Genomic DNA, 27731 nt, shown 5'->3' with positions numbered 1-27731 from the left:
TACTGATAATGTGTCCAAGGAATTCCAATTCTTCCAAGTAGAAGACACTCTTCTCTTAATTTACATACAATTGGTTTTCCCTTAGCTTTGTGAGCACTGTTCGTAAGTATCTTTGATGCTCCTGTTCACTTTTGGAAAACACCAAAATGTCGTCGATGTACACGACTACAAACTCATCACTTTCTTCATGGAAAATCGAATTCATTAGTGTGGTAAAAGTTGTTGGTGCATTACATAAACCAAAGGGCATTACCACAAACTCGTAGGAACCATACCTTGTCCTACATGTTGTCTTTTCCACGTCCTCCTGTGCAATCCTTATTTGATAATATCCGCTTTTAAGATCAATCTTGCTGAAACATCTACTTTCACTTAGGCTATCCAGCAAGTCGTCGACTCGTGATAACATGAAACATCTACTTTCACTTAGGCTATCCAGCAAGTCGTCGACTCGTGATAACAGGTAGTTGTTTTTGACAGTGAGTTTGATTTTGTTTAGAGCTCGGTAATCAATACACATCCTCATTTTCCCATCTTTTTTGCTCACAAACAGGACTGGGGCTCCAAATAGGGACTTACTTGGTTTGATATACCCTTTTTCCAACAGCTCATTCAGCTGTTTCTTGAATTCCTTCAACTCAAGTTGGTTCAATCGATAAGGCGCCTTGCTTGGAGGTTGTGCTCCTGGAACTAGTTTGATGCGATGGTCTACTACTCTATTTGGTGGCAGCGCTTTTGGTAATTCTGTAGTCAAGACATCACCAAAATTCAACATTAGTTCTTGCACTAGTTTTGAAGCACACGGAATGGTTCCTTTCCATTCGTTTTTTATTAACGACTTTTTCACTTACATCATTGCAATCGAGGTCGCCACTTCTCAAGTGTAAGAGGAACTGTTCTCCCTCTAGTTCACCCTGAGTAACAAGTGCAATTCTCGATTCATAGAATGTTAGGCGGCTGGTGAAGGGGTAGTCCTATGATGTTCCCTTGTACTCCCAACATCACTACGCGCATTTCTGGTTTTCATCAGAGCTCCACTCCATATCGATTCAGAAACGTGTTACCTAAGACTATATCTATTCCATTAAGGTGGCAGATTGTGAAGTCCTCTTTAAACCTCTCGTTTCCCGCTTAAAACTTTACGCCTTTTGCAACCGAGCGAGATATCTCCCCACCCTTAGCAAAGAATACCTCTACCTCCTTGGTCGACTCTTGAGTCAGCGCTAACCTCTCAGCACATCTGGGGCTCATAAACAAATTGGTTGCGCCTGTGTCAATCAACATGGCCAATTCAGTATTCTCCACTCTGGAATCTAAATAAACAAGTTTCTTGTATGGATTGGTGAAGGCTAATTCCTTATCTGAATTCCCTTTTTTCACCAATACTCGAGTACTAGGTTTCGAGTTGTCAAAATTTTGATCCATCTCAACCTTATGTCGAGGAGCATTAAGGATAGTGGTTACCTTTTTCGCCACCTCCTCATTCTTACAGTCGTTGGCATAGTGTCCCTTTTGTTGCCACTGAAAACACATCACTGATGCGTTCATCTTCACTTTTTTCGAACTGCTCCTCTGACTTTCTTTCATCTTAAGTTTAGAAAAGTTTGGGGTGGTCTCCTCAAATTTTCTCTTAGCAAACGGAGGTTTCTTGTGGAAAGGCCTGGTTCCGCCGTGCGGATTGGTTTTCCCTTCCCACATTCTAGTCATCGCGCTCATCTCGCTATGACTTGGCCCCTCCAGCAAATCTCCCCCCAAAACTTCTTCCTCATCGAACCGTTGGGTTGAAGCTTTCGTGGTCCTCTTCCCCATTCTCTACAGTTTCTTACTGACGAAAGGTTCAGAATATCTCCACTCACACGCTTCTCGCCAATCCCGGTCTTAAACGCTCTGATACCACATTTAATGTCGCCCCTATGAGATTCCTCCAACGCTCTGAAAGACATCCCACACAAACCACGTTAGAACCGGGTTACGTAATGCGGAATTGTTATTGTTACACTTTCACTCGCACCTATTGCGACTCACGCTACCCATCCAGCTGCGGGTGAGAGAGACTGAGTATTCCCATTTGATGTGGCTTGAGACGCAATACCATGAACTCTCATTGAGTAGGTGTCCACCATCGCTTTTGCAATGCGCGAGGGCGGCCGAGGTCACTTCTCATCCTCCTCGCTACGTCCCACTCCCTCCACTAACAACCATCATGTGAACAACGTCTGAAGGGACCAAGAGGTCACTTCCCTCTTCATGTCCCTTCAAGACTAGACGAACTACTCGCACTCACTCTACCTACTAGTAGCGTCATGGGCATCCTACAGGGCATCCGGGACCCGGAGCGCTCCAATCCCATCGACCCCATTTGCGTCCCCAAGCGAGGGCTCCTTCGAGGTCGAGGAAGGTGACCCACCCAACCTCTCCTTTCGTCACCTAGCTGCGAGTCGCCCTTGGGCATTGAACGACTCTCTGCTCTTTCTCTTAGTGTAAGGGCTGCCTATTTCAGTCCCTTACAATAGGTCGCACAACAACGCCATCCGACTGAGGTGGGTGCGTGCAACATGAGTACCTATGTCTGGATGAGTATAGGCGCGATTTGTTGGATGCGTTGCAACGAGTGTCGTTAGCGACACCTTGCTGTTCCGCACTGCTAACGAAGTTTAGATTATGCATCTCCAAGCAATCATTTGGAAGCGTGAATGTGAAAATGTTCCAGTTGCTCACTGGGATGTAGGCAGCCAGCTGCGGTTGGCTTGCGCTTTTTAGCGCTTGAAACTCTCTAAGGGTGCTAATTTCCTAACCATATTTCCCATGACGGATGTGCTCATTTCTCAACTGCGGCGATACAAACTCGTATATGAAAACACCTCGCGCCCATCTGGGAACAACAATGTAAAACGCGAATACCTTTGCGTCGATTCCACCACGGGCACATACACCGTACAACCCAACCACACAGCCCCGCAACATGCTGACAGGTGTGGCGATGCAAAGGCATCGTATGAGAATGGCTGCCAATGAGCACAGTGTTTAAACAACCTCAAATTCTTCCACCACTTACGCGAAACAAAGTTCTCCAACCAACGTCCAGCAGGAAAGCTCTCGCAAATAGATCCAGCTGGTGCCCAACCTTCGTGATGAACGATTGAGCCCGTGCTTACAATTACACAAGGGAAGCTCTAAGTTGCACGTGACGTGTGGGCTGCAACCCGCCCCTGTATCTGACTCACCAAACCTAGCGTTGCCTGCAGAGTTTGCCTGCATTTAACGCATACCAGAACGTACGAGTGTGTATCGACCTCCGCAAGTCCATCCGACATCTCTGTGCCTGGCTCTGTCTCTCCACATCCACGTTCTAGACAAATATTGTGACAAAACCACTGCTGCTCACTATTTCCGAGTTCGTACCACCAGCGTGCTTCAGAATCTCCTCTTCTCATACGACACAAGATCATGGATGCCGCCTTCCCTTTGCGCTGCGCCTGTCCTTACCTGCACCGACCAGATCCACCGCGTCACCCAACGAGGCAAATAAGCTACGCAGGTGCAATCCAAATGCCTATCTCATGAAACTCTAAAAACCCGGCCCAACATGTGCATACCTCTAGCCTGATGGCTCCGGCATTGAGGCCGACATGTGCTGCCTTCACTGAAGGCACTCCTAAATCTTGCAATCCCTGCTTCACAGCCTGCAAAGTGTAGGGGACGAGCCGCAGCACGGAGCCTTTGGCAGCTACAGAACCCGATACGCCTTGTGCGATCTTCAAACGTGTCTTGTCTCCGAGATATCGGGCATCACTGCCCTTCGTCATTGCTTCCAAAGACCCCATTCCCCGGTAGCTCTTGAGTTTCACATCATCCTAAACCACCCCTCCAGTGGCTGTCAGTCGCTCAACCCTGCACACTGACGCCTGATAACCAAAGGCAAACAACACAACTCCGCGACGGACGCATGCCTGCTCAGCCTTCTGCTGACAGCGGTGTTCGGGAAACGGACGTAAGAAATAAATAAATCTATCAAAAAATCACAAGCAGCAATTTCACGCCCAGAATCGCCAGCCTGTAACCTCAAAACTCCAGGTGCTACACGTCACGAAGACACGACCACAGTGTCTCCGACAACGTCATGAAGCTTCAGTCGATCACGACCGCCCACGTCTGGGGACACCATCACAGCGAGGCACGGCCTAGAAATTAACCCCACCGCAGGGTCCGAGGAAACACCTGGTAGAAAAAGCTGCCGGGCGCCTCGTCTGTTCCAGCCAGAAAACTGCCCATCATCACTGTCGATGCTCCTAACGAGAGTGCCTTCACTATGTGTCCCGAGTTGGATATTCCTCCGTCGGCTATAACAGGGACTCCTAGGGCGTTGGCCACTGCTGCAGTTTTGTACACGGCAGTTCCCTGCATTCCACACAGCCCCACGTGATCATTTGTTCGCAACTTCAAAGCCATCGCCGCTGCAAAGGACTGCTCCAGCGCTCTTTGTTCACGATCACCTCCACTCCCCTACGCGCCAATTGTCCGCTCACGGTAGCTTTCATCCATCCACTCACCAATGCCACACCGACTCTCAGCACTTCGACACCAGGCGCACGCACAAATCCAAACTACTCAATTCCGACAAACCCCTAGATGTGCAGAAGGACGTACTTGGCCCCTCCCCACTGCGCAGACCTCCTGCGTAGTGCAAATCGACCCAGACCCCATACCCACTCGCAACCCATCCACACCAGCGTCGATCAGATTCTTCGCCTGGTACGCAGTGACTACATTTCCCCCGATGACATCCAACTCCGGGTAAGCCCTCTTTATGAACTCAATCATCTGCCTCTGGTACATCGAATCTCCTTGCGAGCTGTCCAGAATCACGACGTTCACCCCGGCATCCACCAGCAGCTTCAACCGCTCCTTGTCGCTGTCGCGGGTGCCAATGGCAGCGCCGACCAGAATTTTACCATCCGGCCCAACAGACGGAGCGCCCAGCGGCGGTAATTCACGATACGCCTTCAGATCCGTCCGGCACAGAAGCTCCACAAAATCTCCACTTTCCGTCACCAAGGGCAGCAAACTCTTCTTGCTCCGAATCAAAACCCCCGCAGCTTCCTCCATTGTGCTGCCCGCCGGAGCGGTCACCAGGTCCCGGCTCATCACCTCCCGCACCTCGGTGCTCCGGTCACGCACGAAATCCACGTCCCTGCTCGTCACCACGCCCAAAAGCGCCGACCCAACCGCCCCATCCTCCGTCACGACCACGGAGGAGAACCCCCGCCTGGCCCTCAGCGCATCGATCCTGGAAATTGGGTCCGAAGGCCGAACGCACGCAGGGTCCGAGACGTACCCCGCCCTCAGCTTTTTCGCCCTCCTCACGATCTCTGCCTGCTCCCGCGCCGTATTGTTGTAATGCACGAACCCGACGCCGCCCACAGCTGCCATGGCAACCGCCATGGACTCCTCCGTCACGGTGTCCATGGGGGACGACACGCACGGCGTCCGCAGCTTGATGTTCCTCGTGAGGGAGGTGCCGAGCTCCACGTCGTCCACGGCGAAGTCGATGTACCCGGGGTGGAAAATGAGATCATCGTAAGTGTAGGAAAATCCCTGCTTGAACAGCGCCGCTGCGGAGAACCCATCACTCAGAACACCGCAGCCAGCGCCCGCGAAGGTGAAGTCCCCGTTGCCGACGGACGCCATGGCCACAGGACCCAATTGGAAGGGGGAGGGGACAACACCATACAATTCTCTAACCCCGCAATCGAGGCTGTGAGAGAGACGGGGAATTGCGTCAGAGGCCACCTCATGCACTTGAGGGAGCAGGGCGGAGACCCAGAGGACGACGCTAAAGCCCTAAACCCTCCTCCACTCCAGGGTGCGTGTTCCTGGGTGCATCCATCCCTTCTCTTTTCATACCGCGGCTGGCGATTGCAGCCAGTGGATGATCGATCATTCACGGCAGGTAAAACTTCGCCGCTGCTGCGGTGAAGGTGTCACTGAGAATCATCCTCCGCCAGACCTGGCAGTGGAGGGTGGAGAGTGTGGGATGGAGATTCGTCATTCGTGGCCCTTCCTTCTTAAGCTGAGATGGCAAGGGTAATGAGAGCGGCTTCCCAGATAAGTCCCAATCAATCCGAGGCAGTCCACCACTGCTAGGTTGTCGAGCAATATATGCCTAATAGCATTTCGGGTAGATTTATTTCATCAAATCATGCCGAAGTGTCAACTGTGCTGTGTCACTGAGCTTTACATCCAAGACTTCCTAGGTTTGTATCGTGCAAACAAAGATTGTTACATACAACACATCAAGTGAGTCACAAACTATTTTACATCCAAGACTACACACAAGTAAGTTAAGCTATCTCTGGTGTCACAAAGGGGAACCCAAGAGTCCAAGTGTGAGTAGAGAAATCTCTAATGTTTTATTAAATGACTAAATCACAATAGCTAAGCAAATCCTTACAACCTAAGCTTTTTTTTCTCTTAAAATCACTCATAATATTGGACTTGAGAAAAATGTCAAGTCAAGGGGATTTCTCTACCTAAATCTTCAAATCTTAGTTGATTCCAACAAAGTCAATTAATGGAATAAGTTTAGTTGATGGAAAAAAACTGAACCAAACTAAATTACATACATTCAGTAGGATTTGGCACACGATGTCACACCACTTGAATCTTGTATTGGAGTGTATATTTATATCTGTGTAAGAAGATTTTGCTTCTTTCTTAAGGCATATTAGTTGTTTAAAAGTATGGATAGTCAATGCAATGCAAAATGTTTTGCTAAGCCTCAAGCATTATGAGATAGTTTACTAAGTTGTATTAATGAATGGTAGGATGTTGAAGGTAGTTATAGGGGATTGTAGGATTAGCAGAAACGGGTTGTTATATGTTATTATTTGATGCATGTTTATGTGCACTTGCATATTTTCATGCTATTTTCTTGTTGTTGGAACATAATATAACAAAAATTATTCAATTATGTAGATTGTTCTTTTCATGTAAATATTATAAGAAAAAATTCATGTTCCTAGTTAATAAGAGATTAATTTGTTACAAGGGATGAAATGTTGCATTGGGACTTGATTGTAAAAGTAAATGAAATCACATTTATTGGTTGTTAGTGTTGCCATCATTGGCTTTCTTTATTTGCATGTAATATCAATCTTTCAAACTTTTATCTATACTATAAATACCATCATTGATTAGATATGTGATTTGGTTATATTGAAGAGAAATATACAGAGAGTGTGACACTTTTTATATTACACAAAGTAATCAAGTTCATTTCTTAGCAATTACATGCTATGCATATTTAGGTGGAAAAGCTTGGGTCTAGATTTTGTTTTAAATTTGAATCTGAATTCTATTATTTTGACATTATGTATAAAGCTAGTTATTTTTGTGCATCTATAAGTCATGTTAAATGGGTTTTCTAATGTTAAATTTTTAGATTGGTTTTAATTTTTAATGTTTTTATATTTTTGTTTGCCAACTTTTCAAAATTAAATTTTAAATTGTAATGAATTTTTTTCATATTTTTAGGGTATGTTTTTTGAAAGAAAGCACTTGATTAAATTTATGGCTGTTATTTTATTTTAATCTTAAATTTTGTTTGGTTTCTTACATTTAAAATAAGTCATTCTTATTTAAGATGACTTTTGTCGTATTGTTTATATGAAGCAATGATATTTTATATTATATATATTATATATATATATATATAATAATTAGTTTAATTGATTTTTAATTATATATATATATATATATATATATATTGAAGATTATTATTTTTTGAATAGTAAAGTAATAATTTTGAAATATATTAAAATTTTCATAAAAAGTGATTAGAAATGTGTTTTTTAAGGATGCTAATGTTGATGCTTTGGAGAGATATCGTGTTGCAGTGAAGCTCTTGATGCCTTAACAAAAATATTTCGTGCTTGAAAATTTTAATAGTTAAATAAAAAAAGTATTGTCTTTGAGAATCTCATAGGGGTTTTTGCTTGTTGTAACAACTACATTTTTTTGTAGCATGTTGTATTCAGATGCTCTGTTCAATGAAAAATGATTTTCCTTTGTGTATAATGTGTTCTTGTTTTGTTGTAAGCCTTCGATTAGTATTTCTATCCTGCACCCGTCTACATTAGAGGACTAGAAAATTATCAAGAGAAAATCTACATTTCAATTATCAATTTGTCCATGCAAGCATATTACAAACAATAGTGTGTTATCCGTTGTGGTCTAATTTGTAGACCCATTTGTATTTATAGTCGACATTATGGGACCAATGTTTGGCAGGTCACACTATGCCATCTTAGCATGTTAATGAACAGAAATGGATGGACAAAATGTTAGGATTTCAAAAATAAAAATGAATTGATTTAAGATGTAACATATGTTTAGATTCTTCAGAGGCAATCAAGAGTCTTAGTTCACCTTAACTGTGTTTTATAGCTCACCTGTGGAATCTTTATGTCATATAGCTAGGTAAAATATGTTGTCCACTTAGCGAGTGGGTTTTTGTCTACCATAATAATCATAATGAACTAATTTAGACAACGACCAAGACTAATGTAAAAGTAGGATTCAAAAAAATCAACATCATTCACACGACCTTGTCCACAAGACGTAAAACGAAGCTGCAATCCGCAAGAAGGAGAGGCACCAAAAGTATTGACATTCGTGTAGATTTTGCTTCGCCAGACATTCATAAAAGCATCGGAACTTTACGTCAAAACCATGAAGCTTTAACTGTTCAAGAAAACAAAGACTTAGGTGTAGTATCTTGATCTAAAACGACCTTGTAATCCATGAAATTTTAACTGTAAACGACCTCGGAAGGCACGCCTAGGTCAACTCATCTGCAGTTAAGCAGGGATCAAACACGAAGTAGAATTATCCTGTTCTTTTTCCAAGAACACAGCGCCAATTACGACGTGGCGAAATCTTAAAAAATAGGCACAGAAGAATGAGCATCTGCTTTGCAGCACACAGAAGGATTACGGATAAGAATGACCGGCAGATAAGCTTTCCTCTTTAGTTAAGAAGTCCCAAAAGGCTTTTCGTAAGTGTTCTGATCCCTAAATTCTTGCAACTTGCTTTGGAGCATCTTCCCAACATCCGGTTGCACGTAGATGTGAGTGTCATCGAGCATGTATACGATGAATTTGTGCGCATTGGGCATGGAATCATTTATGCTGATAAGAAGCTGCGCCATCGGAATGTCACTGTGATTGTCCACACGTCAAAATCACCGCATTAAAAGACTGTGTCGATACCGTAAAGAATACGACTGTTGAGTCCAAGAAAAAGCTACCAATCCACACAATTCTCCGGTACAGAAGTACAGCAAGAGCAGACATAGAAACACGAGTAGCATATTTTCTGTTACCATTACAAGATTACACAACACCCATGACTAAAATACGAGATTTTAAACCTAATATACAAAGCCAGAATAACACAATCTCGTGTTCAATAAGGGGCAGATACCAACCAGGTGACCAGGATCCCCTTGATGGCATTCACCATCTTGTCCGAAAGAGCTGATTCTCGTTCTTACGCTGTCAGTTCCTTTTCTTCCACCAAATTCGCTTTGCCACACTCTCTGCCACAAACCAATATTCGTCAGTCCCTGCCGCAAATTGCTGCTTCAGCTTTCGACACCATTTTGAAGAAGCCCTTCGATTTCCCAGACCCCTAGACTGCTTTAGAAATCCTCCCGCACCGCAATCCACAACAACCCAGCGAGAACATCACTTTACTTACTGCACGTTACTGTGCCACTCAGGACGAATCGGAAATCACATCTACCATCCAAATTTCTATTCCATTGTCGACTCTCCTCTACGACACACAATTCAGGAGGCACTCTGGGACAGCGCAGTGCCACCATGCCCTAGGTTCCGGCTAAATGGGTGGTGCTGCAGCCTTCGTTCCACAACATGGGTCATGCAATTACAAATCACGCAGATGTGTTCCGCAATCAGTCCGCTAGAATCTCTGTAACTCCTCACAATCCTCCTCACAATCCTCCTCACAATCCTCCTCACAATCCATCTCCTGCCCTATTACATTCGAAGAGGCTGGCTGTTTATTTGTCCACCCTCGCCTGCACGGCTTCAGGAGCATGAGTCCCTATGACTGAAGAGCGCCTACTGCCGTGCCCGGCGTTCCATAAGAGTGAACGGTGGAGGAGGGGTCTCATTAATAGTGACAAACGAATTTTTTCTCTATTTTTGTGACGTGATCTCTATCACTCTTCCTTCACTATGCTTTCCTGAGAATTTAGTATAAAGTTATATAAATATATATACACATACATACATGTACATATATTGTTCAATTTCATATGTATAACAATACTCTATAAAGGATATCAACAAATAAATTTTTTATGTAGTATAATTTTGGTTTTTTATTTTTTAAAAGAAGAAAAAGAAGAAAATTTAGTAGAAAACTTAATATAGCTTGCTAGTTATTCTTAAAATTTGTATTTTTATAATGATAATTTTATTCATTTCTCAAAATCGTTTGCAAATTATATACAATATTTTATGATTTATTTTGCATTATACACAATTTGGAGATGTTATGTCTTAAAATTATCAATTTGATTTTGCAAGTAATGTTGGTAATAAAAAGGCCTTAAAGCAAGTTTTATTTTTATTAATTAATCATAGATTAAAAAGAAAAAATCAAAACCTACAAGAAGAAATTATTAATGCTAGATTGATAATAAAAAATATCAAAATAATTTATAAAACTTATAAAATTTATTTTAAACCTAGTGCAATTATATTGAGAATATTTATCTTTCAATTTGCAAGATAAAAAGAAAAGAAGAGAATTCACATACTTTTTAAAATTAAAGTAATAATAGAATCAAATTTAATTTTAATAAAAAATAAGGTAATAAGATTTTTTAGTTTATTTTAGATATGATACAAGTTATTCTTTGGATTTATAACAATATATTTTATAAAACAAGAATGAAACATAAAATATCACATAATTCAATTAAAAGTCAGCTTATAATTATATATAAAAAAAAACTCAAAGCACCAGAATAGATAAAAGAGGTTTTAAATTTTAAAGAAAATTTCTTATATAAAACAACTTAAAAGGTGATAAACCAACTAGATAAAAAAGAAGAGAAAAAAAACATCTCATTATTGTTTTCATCAAAAGTTTTGCTTCTTTGTTTTCATCAAAACTTAACTTAACTTGCCAATTCATAGGGCCTTGACATGAATAAGAATGTTCTGCTTATATTGCAAGACATTGGTAAAATGTCATATTCATGGTGCAAGATATTATGTGTGTATGTGAATGCATTGTATATGTATGTAAGTATATTGTTGTACAACATTGAATATGTAAGACATCATGTGTGCATTTTATTATGAAGCTCTTGCAACAAAAAGATCTCATGAGAGTAAATAGGCATCTATTCAAAGTGGAGTGGAATCAAATAACAATGTTGTAATTCTAGAGCATATGGGTTAAGTTGATATGGAGTAGTAATACACACCTAGAAGTGCACTACATCAAGTGGAATTTAAAGGCCCCAACCACAATGACAAAGAGAAGTTGGATTTATCTTTAAAAAAAACTTCATGCTTCTTTTGTGCAAGTTTGTTTGTATGACTATTTATTGTCTTCTTTTATGTTGGAATTTTTATTCTAGTGTAATTTGAAAGATATTTTATTCTATAATATAATTGGTCTAAGAATCATCTCAATTATCAAGAGTTTGGCAAGCTCTCCTTTGGTTCTAAATTACATACAAGCTATGCAATCTATCATAGCTAAGGTGTGCTTTTATAGCACTTCCAAGTAGCAACTAAGAATGTTGGAGAAAGACAAAATATAGAATTTTTTTTGCCATAGCCTTTTGTTTACAATCCTGTAGATATGAACTAAAATTCTGAAGAAACTAGCAATCTTCATTGTAAATGATATCACACTATGAAGGAAGACCAAGACTTTTAAGGAGAAATGAGAGAAAATTCTCCTTCAAAGAAGAGTATAAATATGATCCAACATGTTCATTGTGTAAAGTTTTCTTATGCCTTAAATATTTTGAGCCTAATTTTTTTTGTAGTACTCATGTAAGTAAGCTTTATGTAAGTGGCAACAAAATTAAGTTAATCATAAGGAGTAAAATACTCCACTTCATTAATCTAGAGACAAGAAAAAAGATTGGATATTAGAAAATACTCCGTAATCCTAAAAGATCTCTCAAGGACATTTATTTGAATATGTAATAGTAATTGAAAAATATTTCTTATAAATAAAAACACATCATAACTATTAACAAAGACAACAAAAATGCAAACTAATAAGAGGCATTACTACAACTGCTTAACCTAACTTAACTTGCCAACTCACATGACATGATTTTTGATGATTAGAAGATGATTTCAGCTTCCTTTAAAACTTGAAGGTTTTTTTTTTATCTAAATTCTTTGTTTTGTTATGAACTAGGTGAACTTTAGTACTAAGTAGTGTCTTTTCAATTCTTTGTATAATGACTTATTTTTATTAATGCATAACACCCTTAAATGGTTGGAAAATATTTGAGCATGTTAAGAGGAGCAATTATTTTTACTTTTATTTTTGTATAATTTTTTACATTAGAAATAAATTAATTCTAATTGCTAAAATAGAAATTCATCTGATATTTGACTAGGGGTACCAAGAAAATTGTAGATTACAATTGATCTGCTTTTATGAAGTCAAAACTGCATTATTGTGCATACACGCACAAAACATAGATCCATCATTTAAAACAATTTTTTTTTTAGAGATTTGAAATATTTTAACAGTAGTTCTATATTTTGAAGCCTCAAGCGTCACCAAATTGTATATATATATATATATATATATATTTTCTATCTTAGACAGTAATTTTTATTTTATCTTATTATTTTTTTCTTGATCTATTTTTTTTTTTTTTTTTTTTTTTTTTTTCTTTTTTATCTTTCTTCTAGTTCCTCTCTCTCTATATTTTTTTGTTTATTACTTATGATTTTATTTGCTAGATGTTTTCTTTTTATGAAGAAAAAAAAATATATAACAGGATTTGGATCATTTATGTACTATTGTTGGTATGTTTAGATATATGCCATAGTACATGGAGTAGGCACCTATGAACTTGTTAATTTAAGTTAAGAAGTCAAGAGTCTACATTGATATAGAGAAGACAAACGGTAGTCCAATTCCAGAGACTAAAAAAGACTAAAACACTCCCATTTTATCACTGTTCATTCCACAAACATCTTCCCTGTTTCAAGCTATGCTGCACAAAATGCCAATTTATCCATCCACTTACGTACTACCAATAATGGAGAAGCTTAACCGAAATCGGGGATAGACCTACTCAACAAGCTAACAACAATTTATGTAATCCACTTTCAAACAAGGAAGTTCAATTTGAAACAACATTACTCAATTTAATAAATGATTTTGATCAACAAGGAATAATTAGATAGCTTACAACATATTTAAGTTTTAATTTTCCATGAAAATGGCACAAGTTTAAGTAGACGTTTTTATAATATAACTTAAAATTAGTACAAGCATGTGGAATGTTTTTAAATATATATATATATATATATATATATATATATTCTTACCAAAATTAGAAGATTTCATATCTTATGAAATTTTAAATAATGTTTTAACAAACGTATACAAGTTTTAGATTTATAATTTTTTTTAAAGATTTAATAAAAATTAAAATCCTCACAAATGATATTTTAAAAATAGGATATACATGATTATAGCAGCATATAAATATTTCTATATCTTACTTGGTTTAAATCTTTATCATGTATTGTAACAATATTTCTTTTAATATCATAAATTTACATATTTTTTTCTTAAGATTATAAATATATATTATAATTTTTTGAATATTTAATATTAAAAAACTAAACTTATATTTTAACAATTACCATAAATCAAATATTGAAACTTACTAAAAATTATATTACATAAAAACAATAAAGATTATAGCTTCCACCAAATCACATCAATTGTTATGTTGCATATATTATAACGTTACATGTAATAAATTCCTATATTATAAAATAAATAAAATTAGATAGAAATAAATTGAAGAATATAGAATATTATAGGTAAATAATATCTTTCTTAAAAAAATCAAGAAAGTTTTGAAGATATGGAATAGATGGTTAGATTTCTATAAAGTTAAAATAAGGCTATTAAAAATTGTCTAACAAATCTCTTATTTTTAAGAAACAATATCAAAAAGCTTTAGCTATAAGCATACCTAAAATTACTATATATACATCTATTATGTTTATACACATACCCAAGGCTTCTTAATGATTGCTTTAGATCCTCTCTTCTTTGTCTCAATGAATGTTTCAAACCTCCTTTTTTTTTGATGTCTTGGTATTGTCTTATATAAAAATTAACTTGAAATATATTAGGAATTTGGTTGTAAAAAGATTTGAACTTTCTTTGAAGTTTGATTTATAATCCAAAATAATATGTAAGGTGTCTAAAAACACCCTTTGGCAAACTTGAACAACCTAAGTAAGCTTCCAATTATCATGAGTAAATCCTATCAAACTTATAAAAGCTTAAATATATCTTATTATATAATAATTAGTTCCAAATTAAGTCTAAATAATTTTTAACTCACTATATTCAAAACTTAACCAAATCTTAGTCCAATCTTATTAATTTTTTATGAAATTCTAGTAAATTCCTAATCATATTCTAACAAAGTTTAAATAATTTTAACCAAATCTTAATGAAATCCTAAAAGAATCCAAATCAAATCCTAATCCAATTCCTAATTAAATCCTAATGAAATTCAAATCAAGTTGTAATTGATTTTTAATAAAACTATAAAAAAATCCTAACTAATTTCTAACCAAGTTCTAATCAAATCATAGTCAAATTCTAATAAAATTTTAAAAAATTTATTATTAAATTCTAATTAAGACCTAACAAAATTTTAATAAAATCCTAAAAAAATCATAATCAAATTTTAATCAAATCATAAATTATATATCTCAACCAAAGTCTAATAAAATCTTAATTAATTCTAACCAAACCTTAATCAAATCTTATATCAAATTTAAAATTTTTAAAATTAATATTTCAATTATTGATCTTAACTCAAAATTTTCACATTTTTCAATTTTTTAGTTGAAAATAAGCTCAACACATTTAAAGAAGAGTAAAATTTTGAAATTGAAGAAACACCACATAATCTTTTTAGGTGTCAACTAGTTTTCTTGTTCAACCTTGATATTGAAGTCCATAATATCAATTTCTTAGTGCCAATATCTCTTGTTTTCATCAATCAATTATTACCAAAGTTTGTATAATTTTTGAAAATCAAATTTGCAGCTATTATGCCATATACCTCAATTCAAATGCGAGATTGTTACAAATCTTAGAAATTCTCACTACTCCTTAAAACTCTAATGTTTAAGACTCCAACCTTTTTGAATTTTAATAATCTATAATTTAATTGATTGAACAAGCTCAAACATGCAACATACATTTTACACAACTTTAAAAATAAAAAAAATAAAAATTTTTACTTGTAAATTCAATACAATTTTTCAAAAAATACTCCAAAATATAAATCTTTTTTATTCTACAAAAAACAAAGATACTCCAAAATAACTATGACTTTGCAAAGCTCTTACAAAGTCATTACAAACTTAAATCATCCAAAACCAATATCTAAAGAACTTTCCACAAGTTTTTTTTTTTTTTTAATCCTACTCTTTAATCAATGAAAAAAAAAAAAAAAAAAAAAACCATATTTGCCATAAGAGTACAATTTTGTGCCTCAAGGCCTAATTTTGACCCAAATTCTTAATTAGTCCTCTCTAAGTATCCACATCTAGTTTTTCTAAATAAATTTTTTTAAATGCTACTACTTACTTTTACATAAAGACATTCATAATAGTTATTTTACTAACCTATCTTGTTTTGTCTTATTTATGGCCCTACAAAATAAATAGAAAACAATTTTTTAAGAAAAAGCATTAGAACTTATTAATTTTATTACCTCCTTAACTATTATCTAAGGTAATTTGATATTGTATTATAAAATAATATTTTTTATAATATAATTTTTCCTTCTCTCTTTCACCTATTAGTCATATTACAATACAACATTGGTGCATCTTCTAGTACCATCCTTCTTCTCTTTCCTATTCAAATGTAAATCTTAGACCTCCTATTTTTTTTTTTTTTTTATCTCAATGGCTTATCTTCTTTTTCTTCTTTATCATGGTAGGAGGTCTTAGACCTACTCCCTCTCTTCATTGTCTTAATATAGGTAGAAAATTTCCTCTATTTTTTTTTTGTTCCAATATGAGTCTCAATTCCTTCTTCCTTGTTCCAATACAAGTCTTGGACTTCTTTCTATTCTTTTTGGCCCTATTATTGAATCAAAAGATAAAAAGAGGAGAAAACTAGGACTATTTCTAAGGCAAAGAAGAGAAGAAAGAAGAAACTAGGACTTATACTATGAGACAGAAGATATAAAGGAAGTCTAAGATTTATATTTAGATAAATAAAAAAAATCTAAATTAACCAATCAAAGGCCTTAGATATGTGTATAGACATATTAGATGTGTATATAGCAATTTGGAGTTTGCTTGTAGCTTAAGCCATATTCAAAGAATCTTATAACTTTATATTTAGGCCATAAGTGTCAAAGACAAGAACTTAATTTAAAAAAAAAAATGAGACTTTTTTCAAAGAAAGATGACAAAATAGAAATAACTAAATATGTATATTAAGAAAGAAACTGGAATGGCTATTGCCAAAAGACAAAAAAACTAGAGCCTCTTGAAACTATACTAGAAGCAAGAAAAGAGTTGATAAGAGTGAAGAAGGCTTTACTCTTGCCTCTATATATACTATCTATCTAAGAGCTATGTAGCAATGTTCTATAGGACCTCCAAAAATGTGTTGACTTTGTACAACACGTATCTTAACTTACAAGGCAAGTTTTCTATGTGGGTACTACACAATTAGCTTATTTCACAAGCTACCAACATGTGTGGTACATGATTAACTTGTTGACCAAGTTTCTAATCTATTAATCAAGTATAAACACATGTAAAGTCAAAGCAGTGTCTATGAAGTTTCTAAGAAGCTTTTCTACAAGATATTATGAAATTAAACTACTTTTATCTACTTCTACCTATTCATATTATCTAGATAATAATTATAGTAAATATATGTCTATTACATTATCTCCCCTTCCAGGGACGAGTTCCACGAGGATTGGTGATTACATGTCAAGGAAGTCTAAGATGTGGCAAATTGTATTTGCTACATACTCTAATCTTTGTTCTCTTTAAAGATTATTGATAGGGCCTCTCAACCATCAATAGTGTCCCATACAAGGACAGAAAGATCATCCAATTATTTGATCGTTGTTGAGGCCTTCATAACTTCTTTCAAATAAAACAATTGAAACACCGTCAGGAGTTGTTTCTACCTTTAGTAAAATCACCAGACATTGGAAGTCCCTTCCGAGGTCGTGATATCAAACGTGTTGTATCTTGCCATCTATTCAAAGAAAAATATGTCATTCCTGAAGATCTTCATCTCAATTGCATCATATTGAAGGTTGTGGCAATTGTAATGTCTCGTTTGGTAGGTCAAGAAATGAAGGTTCTTCAGTCGAATCTACTAGTTGTTGATTCTCCATCTCCTCAGTATGACAACTACAAAGAAGCTACAAATAAATATTGAAAGTAGAATGCTATCTTGCTTAGATCTTGTTTCTTTTATAAAGAAGGTTTTCATCTTGATTTTGATGGATATTGTCTATGAAAAGCCTCCACCGCCTTTTTTGCATTTACAAGATTCTTTACTGGCTCCCATGTGCATTCACTAATATCATATCTCCACTAATAGATAAGATATTCTAATTTATTTTGGCACCGCTTTGAATCTAGGACTTCTTCTACTTCGAACTCTTCATTATTGTCTACTTCTATAGGAAGAGGTAGAGCTTATCTTCTTCTTGGTATGTCCACTGTCTTGTATGATTTAAGAAGAGACACATGGAATACTGGATGGATTTTCATTGACTCTGGTAGATGTAAACAATATATAACTGGATTGATTTGTGCACGAATAGAAAATGGTTCAAGCCTTTGATAGTCCAACTTGTCATAAGGATGAGTGGTTTTGATATTGCGACAAAGTAATTATACCTTGTCACCCATGTGGAATGATAGTTGATCCTTTCAATAGACATCCGCATTGAACTTTTGTTGTTCTTGAACTTCTTTTAACTACGCCTTCATTGTTGCATGTAACTCTGACAAATGATTTGCCAAATCTTTTGTTGCAAGATTATCAACTTTTGAAAAGTCAAAAGTATCAAGTCATGAATGATAACCATAATTGGTAAAGAAAGGTGTTTGTTTTATAGAAGAATATACTGTATTATTATAAGCAAACTCTGCCAATGGCAAAAGAGTTGTGTAATCATCTTCTTGGTAGTTGATGGTACATCTTAAATATTGCTCCAAAACTTGATTAATACGCTCCATTTGTCAATCAATTTGAAGATGAAATGCCAAAGATAGTTTTATATTCACTTTTAGAATCTTGAAAAGAATCCACCAAAATCTTGATACAAAATGAATTCTCCTATCTGATATAATATCTATGATAGCGATAGATATTATCAAGAAAGAGCTTAGCTATTTCTTTACCTGTGATAGATTTTGTATATGATACAAAATGTGCCATCTTGGTAAAACAATCTACTATCACGAATATAGAGTTATAAGAACCTAAGATTCGATGATCCGTGATGAAATCCATAGAAATAGAAGACCATGGTTGTTCTGGAATGGATAATGGCTAAAGAAGTCCGTAAAGTTGATGTCAAGGAGTTTTTGATCTTGAGAAAACATCACAAGATTGTACAAAATCTTTGACTAATTTTTACATTTGAGGCCACCAAAAATCCCTAGATATTAATTCCAAAGTTTTATTATACTCAAAATATCCTCCTGCTAGAAAGTCATGATGAGCTTGAAGAATACATAATAGAGCTTCACCTTTCGGAACATATAGACGTCCGTCAAAATATGATAGATTATTCTTGAATTCAAACTTAGAAGTATCATGAGACTTTGAAGGATTTCTCTTAATATTGTGAATAAGAAGATAAAAATACATACTTGACTGAATTTGCTTAATGAAAGTTGAATCAATAGTTAGTATTGTTTTCATTGCTCAAAGTTGAAGATGCTCTAGCTTTAAAAGAATTGTTCGTTGCTAATAAAAAATAACATCTCCTTCTTTTGGTGCAAGATAAGATCATCTAAACAATGTACCTGATAAAACTTCTTATTTTCTTAGTCAATAAGTGATCTTGAATTTCAATCTTGATAAAGACATATTCCAACAAGCTTGGCGACAATTCAAAACATGTGCTGACATAAAATATTTAAGGTTCTTATGATCTATACACATAGTGACTAGACTAGGAGCACCTTCTAGATAATGGCACCATTCTTGAAACAAATCTATAATTGCAAGAAGTTCTTTGTTGTGGATCTCGTAGTTGATCTCGGTTGTTGAAAATTTTCTAGAATAAAAAGCTACTGGGTGAAGTTTATCATCTATTCCCATTCGTGATAATACGGCACCCAAAGCAAAGTCTGATGCGTCTATTTTCATAAAAAATGGCTTAAAAAAATTGACACAATATAAGGTTGGTATAGAAACAAAGGCTGTCTTCAAAGCTTCAAATTGTTAGGAACATATTCTTTAGAACTTTCTAGAAGAGAAGCCTTTGGAACCTTCTAGAAGAGAAGTTTCTAGAACCTTCTAGAAAGGAAGCCTCTGGAACCTTTTAGAAGCTTCCTAGTTAATAGAAGTAGCTCGAGTAGCTTCCTAAGTAGGAGTATATATAGGGATCGAGGCTGAAGAGTTCTTCAGTCTCGACAACACATCTCTTGGAGTTCTAGCTCACCTTTCTGGTGTTGTTCTTGTACTCATCTGTTTAATCTAGTTCTGCCACTTCTTCTTGAACTTCTTGTTAGATTTCAAGTCTGTATTTTGTGTCCGTGACACAAATGCTACTTCTACTTCTTGATTCCATTGAAGTTTGTCTTTATAAGTCAAACATGTAAGTGGAGGTGCAACTTGAGAAAAGTCTTTGATGAAGATTCAATAGTAGTTAGCAAATTCCAAAAAGCATTAGACATCTCTTACCGTTTTCGAGATCTACCAATCCATAATAGCTTGAAATTTCTTAGGATCCATCATAAGTCCATCATTTGATGTCACAGACACAAAAATACAGACTCAAGATCTAACAAGAAGTTCAAGAAGAACTGACAAGAAGTAGATTAATTAGATGAGAACAACACCAGAGAAGTGAGCTAGAGCTCCAAGAGATGTGTTGTCGAGACTGAAGAACTCTTCAGCCTCGATTCCAATATATACTTCTATTTAGGAAGCTTCTCAAGCAACTTCTATCAACTAGGAAGCTTCTAGAAGGTTTCAGAGACTTGCTTCTCGAAGGTTTTAGAAACTTATCTCTAGAAGGTTCTAAGGACTATGTCCCTAATATCTTCTACTAACTAAGAAGCTTCTAGAAGGTTCTAGAGACTTGTTTCAAGAAGATTCTAGAAACTTGTCTCTAGAAGGTTCTATGAATTATGTTCCTAACATGACTCTCTTCTTTAGCTTCGAGGTCTCTAAGAAGCAATGTTGTTGATCAGTACCAACGCAAGAAAATGAAGATCTGTCGCATAATGTCTGCTATGAACTCCAACTGTTGTTCACGACGCAAGTGGTTCATCGGTCCTTGAAGCCAAAGGTAGTGGCCCACTCCTTCAACTTCTGACCAAGCATGAACTTCCGTGTCCTCATTATGAAATTGTCCTGCAAACACGCCTTCTAGTTGACCATCGTAAGTAGGCTCGAATTCAAATACAATCACCAATGATCGATTACTCGATATCCTCCGTCGTCGTCATGATGTAGGCGGTTCTTCATCTTGGAGTCGCCTTCATGAGCTAGTCAGTTGAGATAATCTATTTGACATAGTATCTATCTCTTGGCTATCCATATCAGAAGACCAAACTATGGCTACTGAAAAAATTCTATTTTATCTCGGAGAAAATAACTACATCAACTACGAATTTTGGTGGTGCTTTCCCCCTTTCTTATATTCTTGGGTGAGCAAGCTTCAGAAAGAAGCTATCATCGAACCGGCTTATGTTTATGAGGATGTTGTTGATGAAACTCCTGTACCTTTTACAGCGCAATGGCGAGATTTTCAGCTGGCTCCCACGTTCCCTCATTAATGTCGTAGCCGCATCAATGAACAAGATACTCCAACTTGTCCCACCTTTGTCGTAAATCCAGTACCTTTCAACCTCGTATTCCTTGTGGTTTTCGATCTCAATACTAAGTGGCAGACATTGCACTCTTTCAAGAAAAGATAACTCTCGATAAGGCTCTAATAGAAAAACATCAAAGACTGGATGTACCTTCATAGAAGCCGGTAATTCCAAATGGTACGCCACTGGATTGATTTGCTTCTGGATGATAAATGGTCCCAATCTTTGATAGTCCAACTTATCACATGGTCGCTTGATCCTGATATTCCGTCGAAGAAGCCATGCTTTATCTCCAATTTTGAAAGTAGGTGCTTGATTCCGTAATCTATCTGCAGATGCCTTGTAGGATTCTTGAGCAGATTGTAATTGAAGCTTCAATGTATTTTGAAGCTCTAATAATTGTTTCGCAAATCCTTCAGTTGTTGGATTGTTATTTGTTGATGGACTCAATAAATCAAGCTTCGGATGATATTCATAGTTGGAAAAGAATGGTGTATATTGAGTCGACGCATGGAGGGTGTTGTTATATGCAAACTCGGCTAGGGACAAATATGTGGTCCAATCGTCTTGCTGATAGTTGATGCTGCATCGTAAGTATTGTTTCAAGACTTGGTTCACCCGTTCCGTTTGGCCGTCAGTTTGAGGATGAAAAGCTGAAGAAAGCTTGATATCCACCTTCAGTATCTCAAAGAAAGATCTCCAAAACTTTGATACGAACTAGGTTCCTCGATCTGATATGATATCATCTGGTAGTCCATGATATCGATACACATTATCGAGAAAGAGCCTTGCTATGACTTCACTGGATGATGTCTTCTTGCAAGGGACAAAGTGCGCCATCTTTGTAAGCCAATCTACCATGATAAAGATGTTGTCAAATGAGTTCGATGATGGCAGGTCCGTGATGAAGTCCATGGAAACTGAAGACCATGGTCGACGTGGAATCGACAATGGCTGTAGGAGTCCATAAGAGCGATGCCGAGGATTCTTGGATATTGAATAGATGTCGCAAGAGAGGACAAAATCTTTCACATCCTTCCACATTTGGGGCCACCAAAAATCTCGAGAAATAAGCTCCAAGGTCTTGTTGAATCCAAAATGTCCCGTAGTTGGAAAATCATGGCGAGATTGAAGAACTCGGAGTCGTGCTGGTCCTTTTGGAACTGCTCCTCAAAGTATAAAAGATCTCCCTCCACCTTGAACTTATCGTCATTGGTACGCTGCTTGATATCAATGGCTACTGAATCTTCAATAGTCATGGCACGTATCTGATTCAGGAAGTCAGCATCAATTGACACAATAGTAGCGCAAAGCTAAAATTGCTCTAGCTTCAACAACGTTGTACATTGTTGATCAAACGCTGCTTCTCCATCCTTTGGTACAAGACACGATCTCCTTGATAAGGCATCAGATAGTCCTTGCTCCTTTCTAGGTCGATAAGTGATAACAAAATCGAACCTAGATAGCGACATACTCTACCGAGCTTGACGTCGATTTAGAACTCGAGCCGACATGAAATATTCCAAATTCTTGTGATCTGTGTATACGGTCACTGGGTGTGCAGCTTCTTGAAGAAAGTAATGCCATTCTTGGAAAGAATCCACTATAGCAAGAAGTTCCTTATCGTGGATCTCATAATTGATTTCAGCAGTAGAGAACTTTCGAGAATAGAATGCAACCGGATAGAGCTTCTTGTCTTCTTCCATTTGTGAAAGTACAGCTCCCAAAGCAAAATCCGAAGCATTAATTTCTAAATAAAAGGCGTTTATAAAGTCTGGACGTACCAAGATTGGAGCCGTAGTAAATGTGATTTTTAGGTCTTGAAATGCCTTCTCCGCTAAAGGTCCCCATCTCAGCTTATCCTTGCATGTCAACCGAATGAGAGGAGCAGCAACTTGAGAGTAATTCTTGATGAAGATCCGATAAAAGTTGGCAAAGCCAAGAAAGCATTGTACGTCTCTCACCGTCTTTGGAACCTCCCAGGACACGATTGCTTCCACCTTCTTGGGGTCCATCTTCAAGCCTTCCGTAGTTGCAATGAATCCCAAAAATTCCATCTCTATTTGGTGAAATAAATACTTCTCCAACTTGGCATATAATCCTCGCTCGCATAGTTTCTCCAAGACCAAACGAACGTGCTTTTTATGCTCTTCCCCTTTTTTGGAGAATATCAAAATATCATCCAAATAGATGACAACAAAATCTTCAAGGTACTCTCGGAAAATGTCATTCATCATATGTTGAAAGACCCCTGGAGCATTGGTAAGACCAAAGGGCATGACATTATATTCAAAATGGCCATACCTTGTACGGAACGCTGTCTTCCACTCATCTCCTTCCTTGATTTGTATGAGGTTATAAGCTCCCGTTAGATCAATTTTTGTAAAGATCCTTGCACGTCCAAGTTGTTCTAAGAGACCAAAAATTAAGGGTAACGGGTAACAATTCTTCTTTGTTATCTTGTTAAGGCCTCGATAGTCCACGCACATCCGCAACAAGCCATCTTTCTTCTTCACAAATAAGATGGGTGCTCCAACTGATGATTTTGAATGACGGATGAAGTTTTTGGCTAGATTCTTGTCGATGTACTTCCGCAACTCCGCCAACTCCATTTGCGATAGATTGTAGATTGGGCCAAAAGGCGGTTGTACTCCTTCCTGTAAGTCTATGGCGCAATCATATGGTCTGTGTTCTGGTAGCATGTCGACATTTTTCTTTTGAAACACGTCTTTAAAATCCTTATATTGCTCCGGTATACTTGTTGTCGAGATCTTCTCCCCAGTAGTTGGAGCCACATAAATGACAAACGGTGTGCCTTCCTTGGACGATCTTATAAATGCTCTTGCTCCAATGAATAAGGATTTCTCTATTCCGGGTTTTCTACTAGGCTTGCTCTTGGGTGGTTTTGTGGGAAAGATCATCTTCCACAACTTCCAATCTATGAATGGGTTATGCTTTTCCAACCAAGAAAGACCAAGAATAACAGGATTTGATGGGATTCTAATAATATCGAAAATAATATGACTACTATGGCCCTTAAACGTCACTTCTATAGGTTCTGATTCATCAGTGACACTACTAGTCAATAAAGGTCGCTCATCTATGACCTCAACGTAAACATGTTTGGATTTTTGTACTAAAGGAATCTTATGATGCTTCACAAATTCTTTGTTTAAGAAACAAGCAGATGCTCTTGAATATAATAATGCTAAGGTTCTCAGTTTCTGAGGGCCAATAAGCAAAGGAATTGTAAAACAAAGGGCAAGTTGAGCAGAAAGAAAGGAACCTTATTGTTGCGATATTTCATTGTCCAGCGGCACAGTTCCTATTGTGGATGAGCATCTTCGTTTTCCTGAATAAACGTGCCTCTAGTCTTGACAATACGTCGATTTTGCTTCTTGGGATAGTTTCCAACTTTGTGGCCTTCTTCACCGCAATACAAGTATAGACCTTCTTCCATACATCGCTTTTTTTTTTCTAGAGTAAGGGATTTGATACGTATCGCATCAATTTGCATGTCTTCTACCTCTGAATGTGAATTCATGCTACTTGTCGACATAGTTGGGGTGTGGTGAACTGTATGTTGTCTTGAACGTTGGTCTTGATGGTGTTGGAATAGGCGGTTATCGCACTTCACAGCTTGGCTAATAGCTTCATTGAGCATTTGTGGATCAGGAAGAGTTAACAGCAAAATCTTTACATCATTTCTTAAGTCCCAATAGAATTGACTCATCAACACTTCTTCGTCCCAATTGATGTCGCATGCTAATTGCTTGAAGTCTGATGCATAGACTGATGTAGAGTGCATCCCTTGTCGTAGTGACCGGATCTTTGTTGTAGCCCATCGAACCTTGTCGTGTTCACCAAATGCTTCCGCAAACGCCTCCAAAAAGATTTCAAAGTTGTTTAGTATGGACGATCGTTTCTCAAACAAAGGAGCAAACCATAATAGAGCTTGCCCTGTAAGTAAGGTTCTAACAAGCCCAACACGTGACTCCTCCGTTGGATGGCGTTCGGACTGTAAAACTGTTATCAACCTGATTTGGTTGACGAATCCTCGAAACTTAGAACACGTACCATCGAACTTGTCTGGAAGGCTAACTCGGGGCTCCTTATGTTGTAGAACTAGTGGTGCTTATCGAACCTGAAGCAAAGTTGCTTCTCCAAGTGCAGAAGTTTGAGGCTGGTGCAACCTAGATTGTGCCATCCCAGATGCTCCATCATTATAAAGCCTTGCTACGACTCCTTCAATCTCTGTAGTTCTTTACAATAATGTAGCGAGAGCATTCATGATAGCATCCAACTTGGACTCCAAACTTTCCGTCATACTAATGTCTTGGCCCCCGGCCATTCTAAGAGAAGGACAGAAATGACTCTACAAGAAGACAATATTGGTTTAGAGAAGGGTACTCCGCAACCTCTAAAATGCCTTAAGAGCTTCAAGAAAAGGGGTAATCCACTCTCTCCAAGAAGAATAAGACTCCAATATTGTAACAAAAGAAGTATCAATTTAGAGGAGGGTAATCTGCAAATTCTAAAATGCTAGTATACTTCTAAGCAGAGGGGTAATCCACACTCTAACAAAGAAGAAATTAGCTCTGATATCTTAGGTGAGTGTAGTCTCGACAAACTGTCACGGACACAAAAATACAGATTCGAGATCTAACAAGAAGTTCAAGAGGAAGTGGCAAGAATTAGATTAATCAGATGAAAACAATACTAGAGAGATGAGCTAGAGCTGCAAGAGATGTGTTGTCAAGACTGAAGAACTCTTCAGCCTCGATTCTATTATATATTTCTATTTAGGAAGCTTCTCAAGCAACTTCTATCAACTAGGAAGCTTCTCAAGCAAGTTCTACTAACTAGGAAGCTTCTAGAAGGTTCCAGAGACTTACTTCTCGAAGGTTCTAGAAACTTATCTCTAGAAGGTTCTAAGGACTATGTCCCTAATATCTTTTACTAACTAAAAAGCTTCTAGAAGGTTCCAGAGACTTGCTTCTAGAAGGTTCTAGAAACTTGTCTTTAGAAGGTTCTAAGGATTACATTCCTAACATTTGAAATGGTGTATCCTAAGAAGTCAACTTGAGTAGTATGAAATATATATATTTTTTATTTTGGCATAGAGTCATGCATCTCTTAGTTTTTGTAACACACAACAAATATGAAGTCTATATTCTTCTATATTCTTAAAATAGATTAAGATGTCGTCTAAATAATAAACAACAAAATCATCTAAAAACTCCCAAAAGACATCATTCATTACATGTTGGAATGCTGCTGGTGCATTTGTAAGTTCAAAAAGTATGACGCTGTATTTCAAATGTCCATACCTTATTTGTAACGCTGTCTTCCATTCATCTCCTTCTTTGATGCGTACCAGATTGTATGCTCTTCATAGATCTGTTTTTGTATAGAACTTAACTTGATTTAATTGATCAAGGAGTTAAGATATCAAACGTAGTGAGTACTTATTTTTGATGGTGATTTTGTTGAGTCCTCAACAATTAACTCACATTTATAATGATTCATCTTTTTTCTTGACAAATAAAATAAGAGCTCCTATTAGAGATTTGGCATGGCGTATGAAGTTCTTGGCTACATTTTCTTCAATATACTTCTTGAGTTTAGCCAACTTATTTTGTGATAAACTATAGATTGGTCCAAATGGTGGTTGTGCTCCTTCTTGAAGGTCAATTGAGCAGTCATAGGAACAATGTTCTGGAAGAGTATTCTCATTCTTCTTCTCAAATATATCTTAAAAATCTTGATATTTGGCTTGGAATGCCACTTGAAGTCTTTCCACCAATAGAAAGAAGTGCGGCATAAATGACATAAGGTGATCCTTCTTTTGTAGCATGTAAGAAAGCTCTTATACCTACAAATACAGGTTTCATTATACTAGACTTATGACTTTCTACTTGATTAAGTATGCTCTTAGTTATACTTTCAGAAAAATTAAGACTACAAGAAGTCCAATCTTTTTTAGGATTATATTTTTCTAGCCATGAAAAACCTAAAATGACTGGATTAAAAGGAGATCTAATGATATTAAATATTACAAAGCTACTATGACCATTACTTGTTATTTCTATAGGAAGGGTTTCATGAGTAACATCTCCTCAAGACAATGGACGACCATCTATGACTTCTACATGAACATGTTTAATTTTCTTCACTAAAAATATATTATGTCTTTTAGCAAATTCTTCATGTAAGAAACATGCTGAGGCTCTTGAATCTAAGAAGGCAGAGGCTTTAAGATGTTTAGGTCCTAAAATAATATTTATTGTAATACAAAGAGAGGATTTTGAGGAGAGAATAGGACCTTCACTTGGTGTTGTACAAGGT

The 27731-nt window shown here is 36.9% G+C and overlaps 3 protein-coding genes across 8 annotated transcripts; all 3 read right to left on the bottom strand.

Annotated features, from left to right (window-relative positions):
- Positions 1-180: 180 nt before the first annotated feature.
- Positions 181-3258, bottom strand: LOC149989955 (uncharacterized). 4 transcript variants are annotated; one of them, XM_090254301.1, is made up of 4 exons: positions 3056-3258; positions 1465-1932; positions 852-1268; positions 181-744 (listed from the first exon to the last, which is right to left on the bottom strand). In XM_090254301.1, exons 1-2 carry the CDS (start codon positions 3256-3258, stop codon positions 1713-1715), a joined length of 423 nt encoding a protein of 140 aa, XP_090110427.1. In that variant the 3' UTR covers positions 181-744; positions 852-1268; positions 1465-1712. The 4 variants fall into 4 exon arrangements, with proteins under 4 accessions (XP_090110427.1, XP_090110429.1, XP_090110434.1 ...); XM_090254303.1 differs by lacking the exon at positions 3056-3258 and adding an exon at positions 2902-3040; XM_090254308.1 differs by lacking the exon at positions 3056-3258 and adding an exon at positions 2093-2235.
- LOC112287168 (inosine-5'-monophosphate dehydrogenase) lies at positions 3024-5833 on the bottom strand. Its single transcript, XM_024529941.3, has 4 exons — positions 4648-5833; positions 4219-4398; positions 3597-3854; positions 3024-3486 (listed from the first exon to the last, which is right to left on the bottom strand). The coding sequence occupies exons 1-4, from the start codon at positions 5686-5688 to the stop codon at positions 3415-3417; spliced, it is 1551 nt and encodes a 516-aa protein (XP_024385709.1). The 5' UTR covers positions 5689-5833; the 3' UTR covers positions 3024-3414.
- A 2818-nt stretch (positions 5834-8651) lies between these two features.
- LOC112292450 (general transcription and DNA repair factor IIH subunit TFB5) lies at positions 8652-10050 on the bottom strand. Of its 3 annotated transcripts, none has more exons than XM_024540953.3 (3): positions 9760-10050; positions 9488-9598; positions 8652-9218 (listed from the first exon to the last, which is right to left on the bottom strand). In XM_024540953.3, exons 2-3 carry the CDS (start codon positions 9520-9522, stop codon positions 9032-9034), a joined length of 222 nt encoding a protein of 73 aa, XP_024396721.1. In that variant the 5' UTR covers positions 9523-9598; positions 9760-10050; the 3' UTR covers positions 8652-9031. The 3 variants fall into 3 exon arrangements, with proteins under 3 accessions (XP_024396721.1, XP_024396741.1, XP_024396730.1); XM_024540973.3 differs by having other exon boundaries at positions 9884-10050; XM_024540962.3 differs by having other exon boundaries at positions 9488-10050.
- Positions 10051-27731: the final 17681 nt, after the last annotated feature.

This window comes from Physcomitrium patens, chromosome 1 (assembly GCF_059467195.1).
Source record: "Physcomitrium patens ecotype Gransden chromosome 1, ASM5946719v1, whole genome shotgun sequence".
Classification (NCBI taxonomy): domain Eukaryota; kingdom Viridiplantae; phylum Streptophyta; class Bryopsida; order Funariales; family Funariaceae; genus Physcomitrium; species Physcomitrium patens.
The sequence above is the reverse complement of the archived record's forward strand: the minus strand, read 5'-3'. Positions and strand labels throughout refer to the sequence as shown.

What these genes read in the sequence shown, in the direction of transcription:
- LOC149989955 (XM_090254301.1), bottom strand. Translation starts at nt 3,258, where the DNA reads ATGCAGGCAAACTCTGCAGGCAACGCTAGGTTTGGTGAGTCAGATACA. An exon ending in GTTGGAGAACTTTGTTTCGC is followed by an intron (nt 1,933 to 3,055) that starts GTAAGTGGTGGA and finishes GATGTCTTTCAG; the next exon opens with AGCGTTGGAGGAATCTCATA.
- LOC112287168 (XM_024529941.3), bottom strand. Translation starts at nt 5,688, where the DNA reads ATGGCGTCCGTCGGCAACGGGGACTTCACCTTCGCGGGCGCTGGCTGC. An exon ending in GCGCAGTGGGGAGGGGCCAA is followed by an intron (nt 4,399 to 4,647) that starts GTACGTCCTTCT and finishes TGTGGAATGCAG; the next exon opens with GGAACTGCCGTGTACAAAAC. An exon ending in CCGGAGCCATCAGGCTAGAG is followed by an intron (nt 3,487 to 3,596) that starts GTATGCACATGT and finishes TGGTCGGTGCAG; the next exon opens with GTAAGGACAGGCGCAGCGCA.
- LOC112292450 (XM_024540962.3), bottom strand. Translation starts at nt 9,522, where the DNA reads ATGGTGAATGCCATCAAGGGGATCCTGGTCACCTG. An exon ending in AAGGGGATCCTGGTCACCTG is followed by an intron (nt 9,219 to 9,487) that starts GTTGGTATCTGC and finishes GGACAATCACAG; the next exon opens with TGACATTCCGATGGCGCAGC.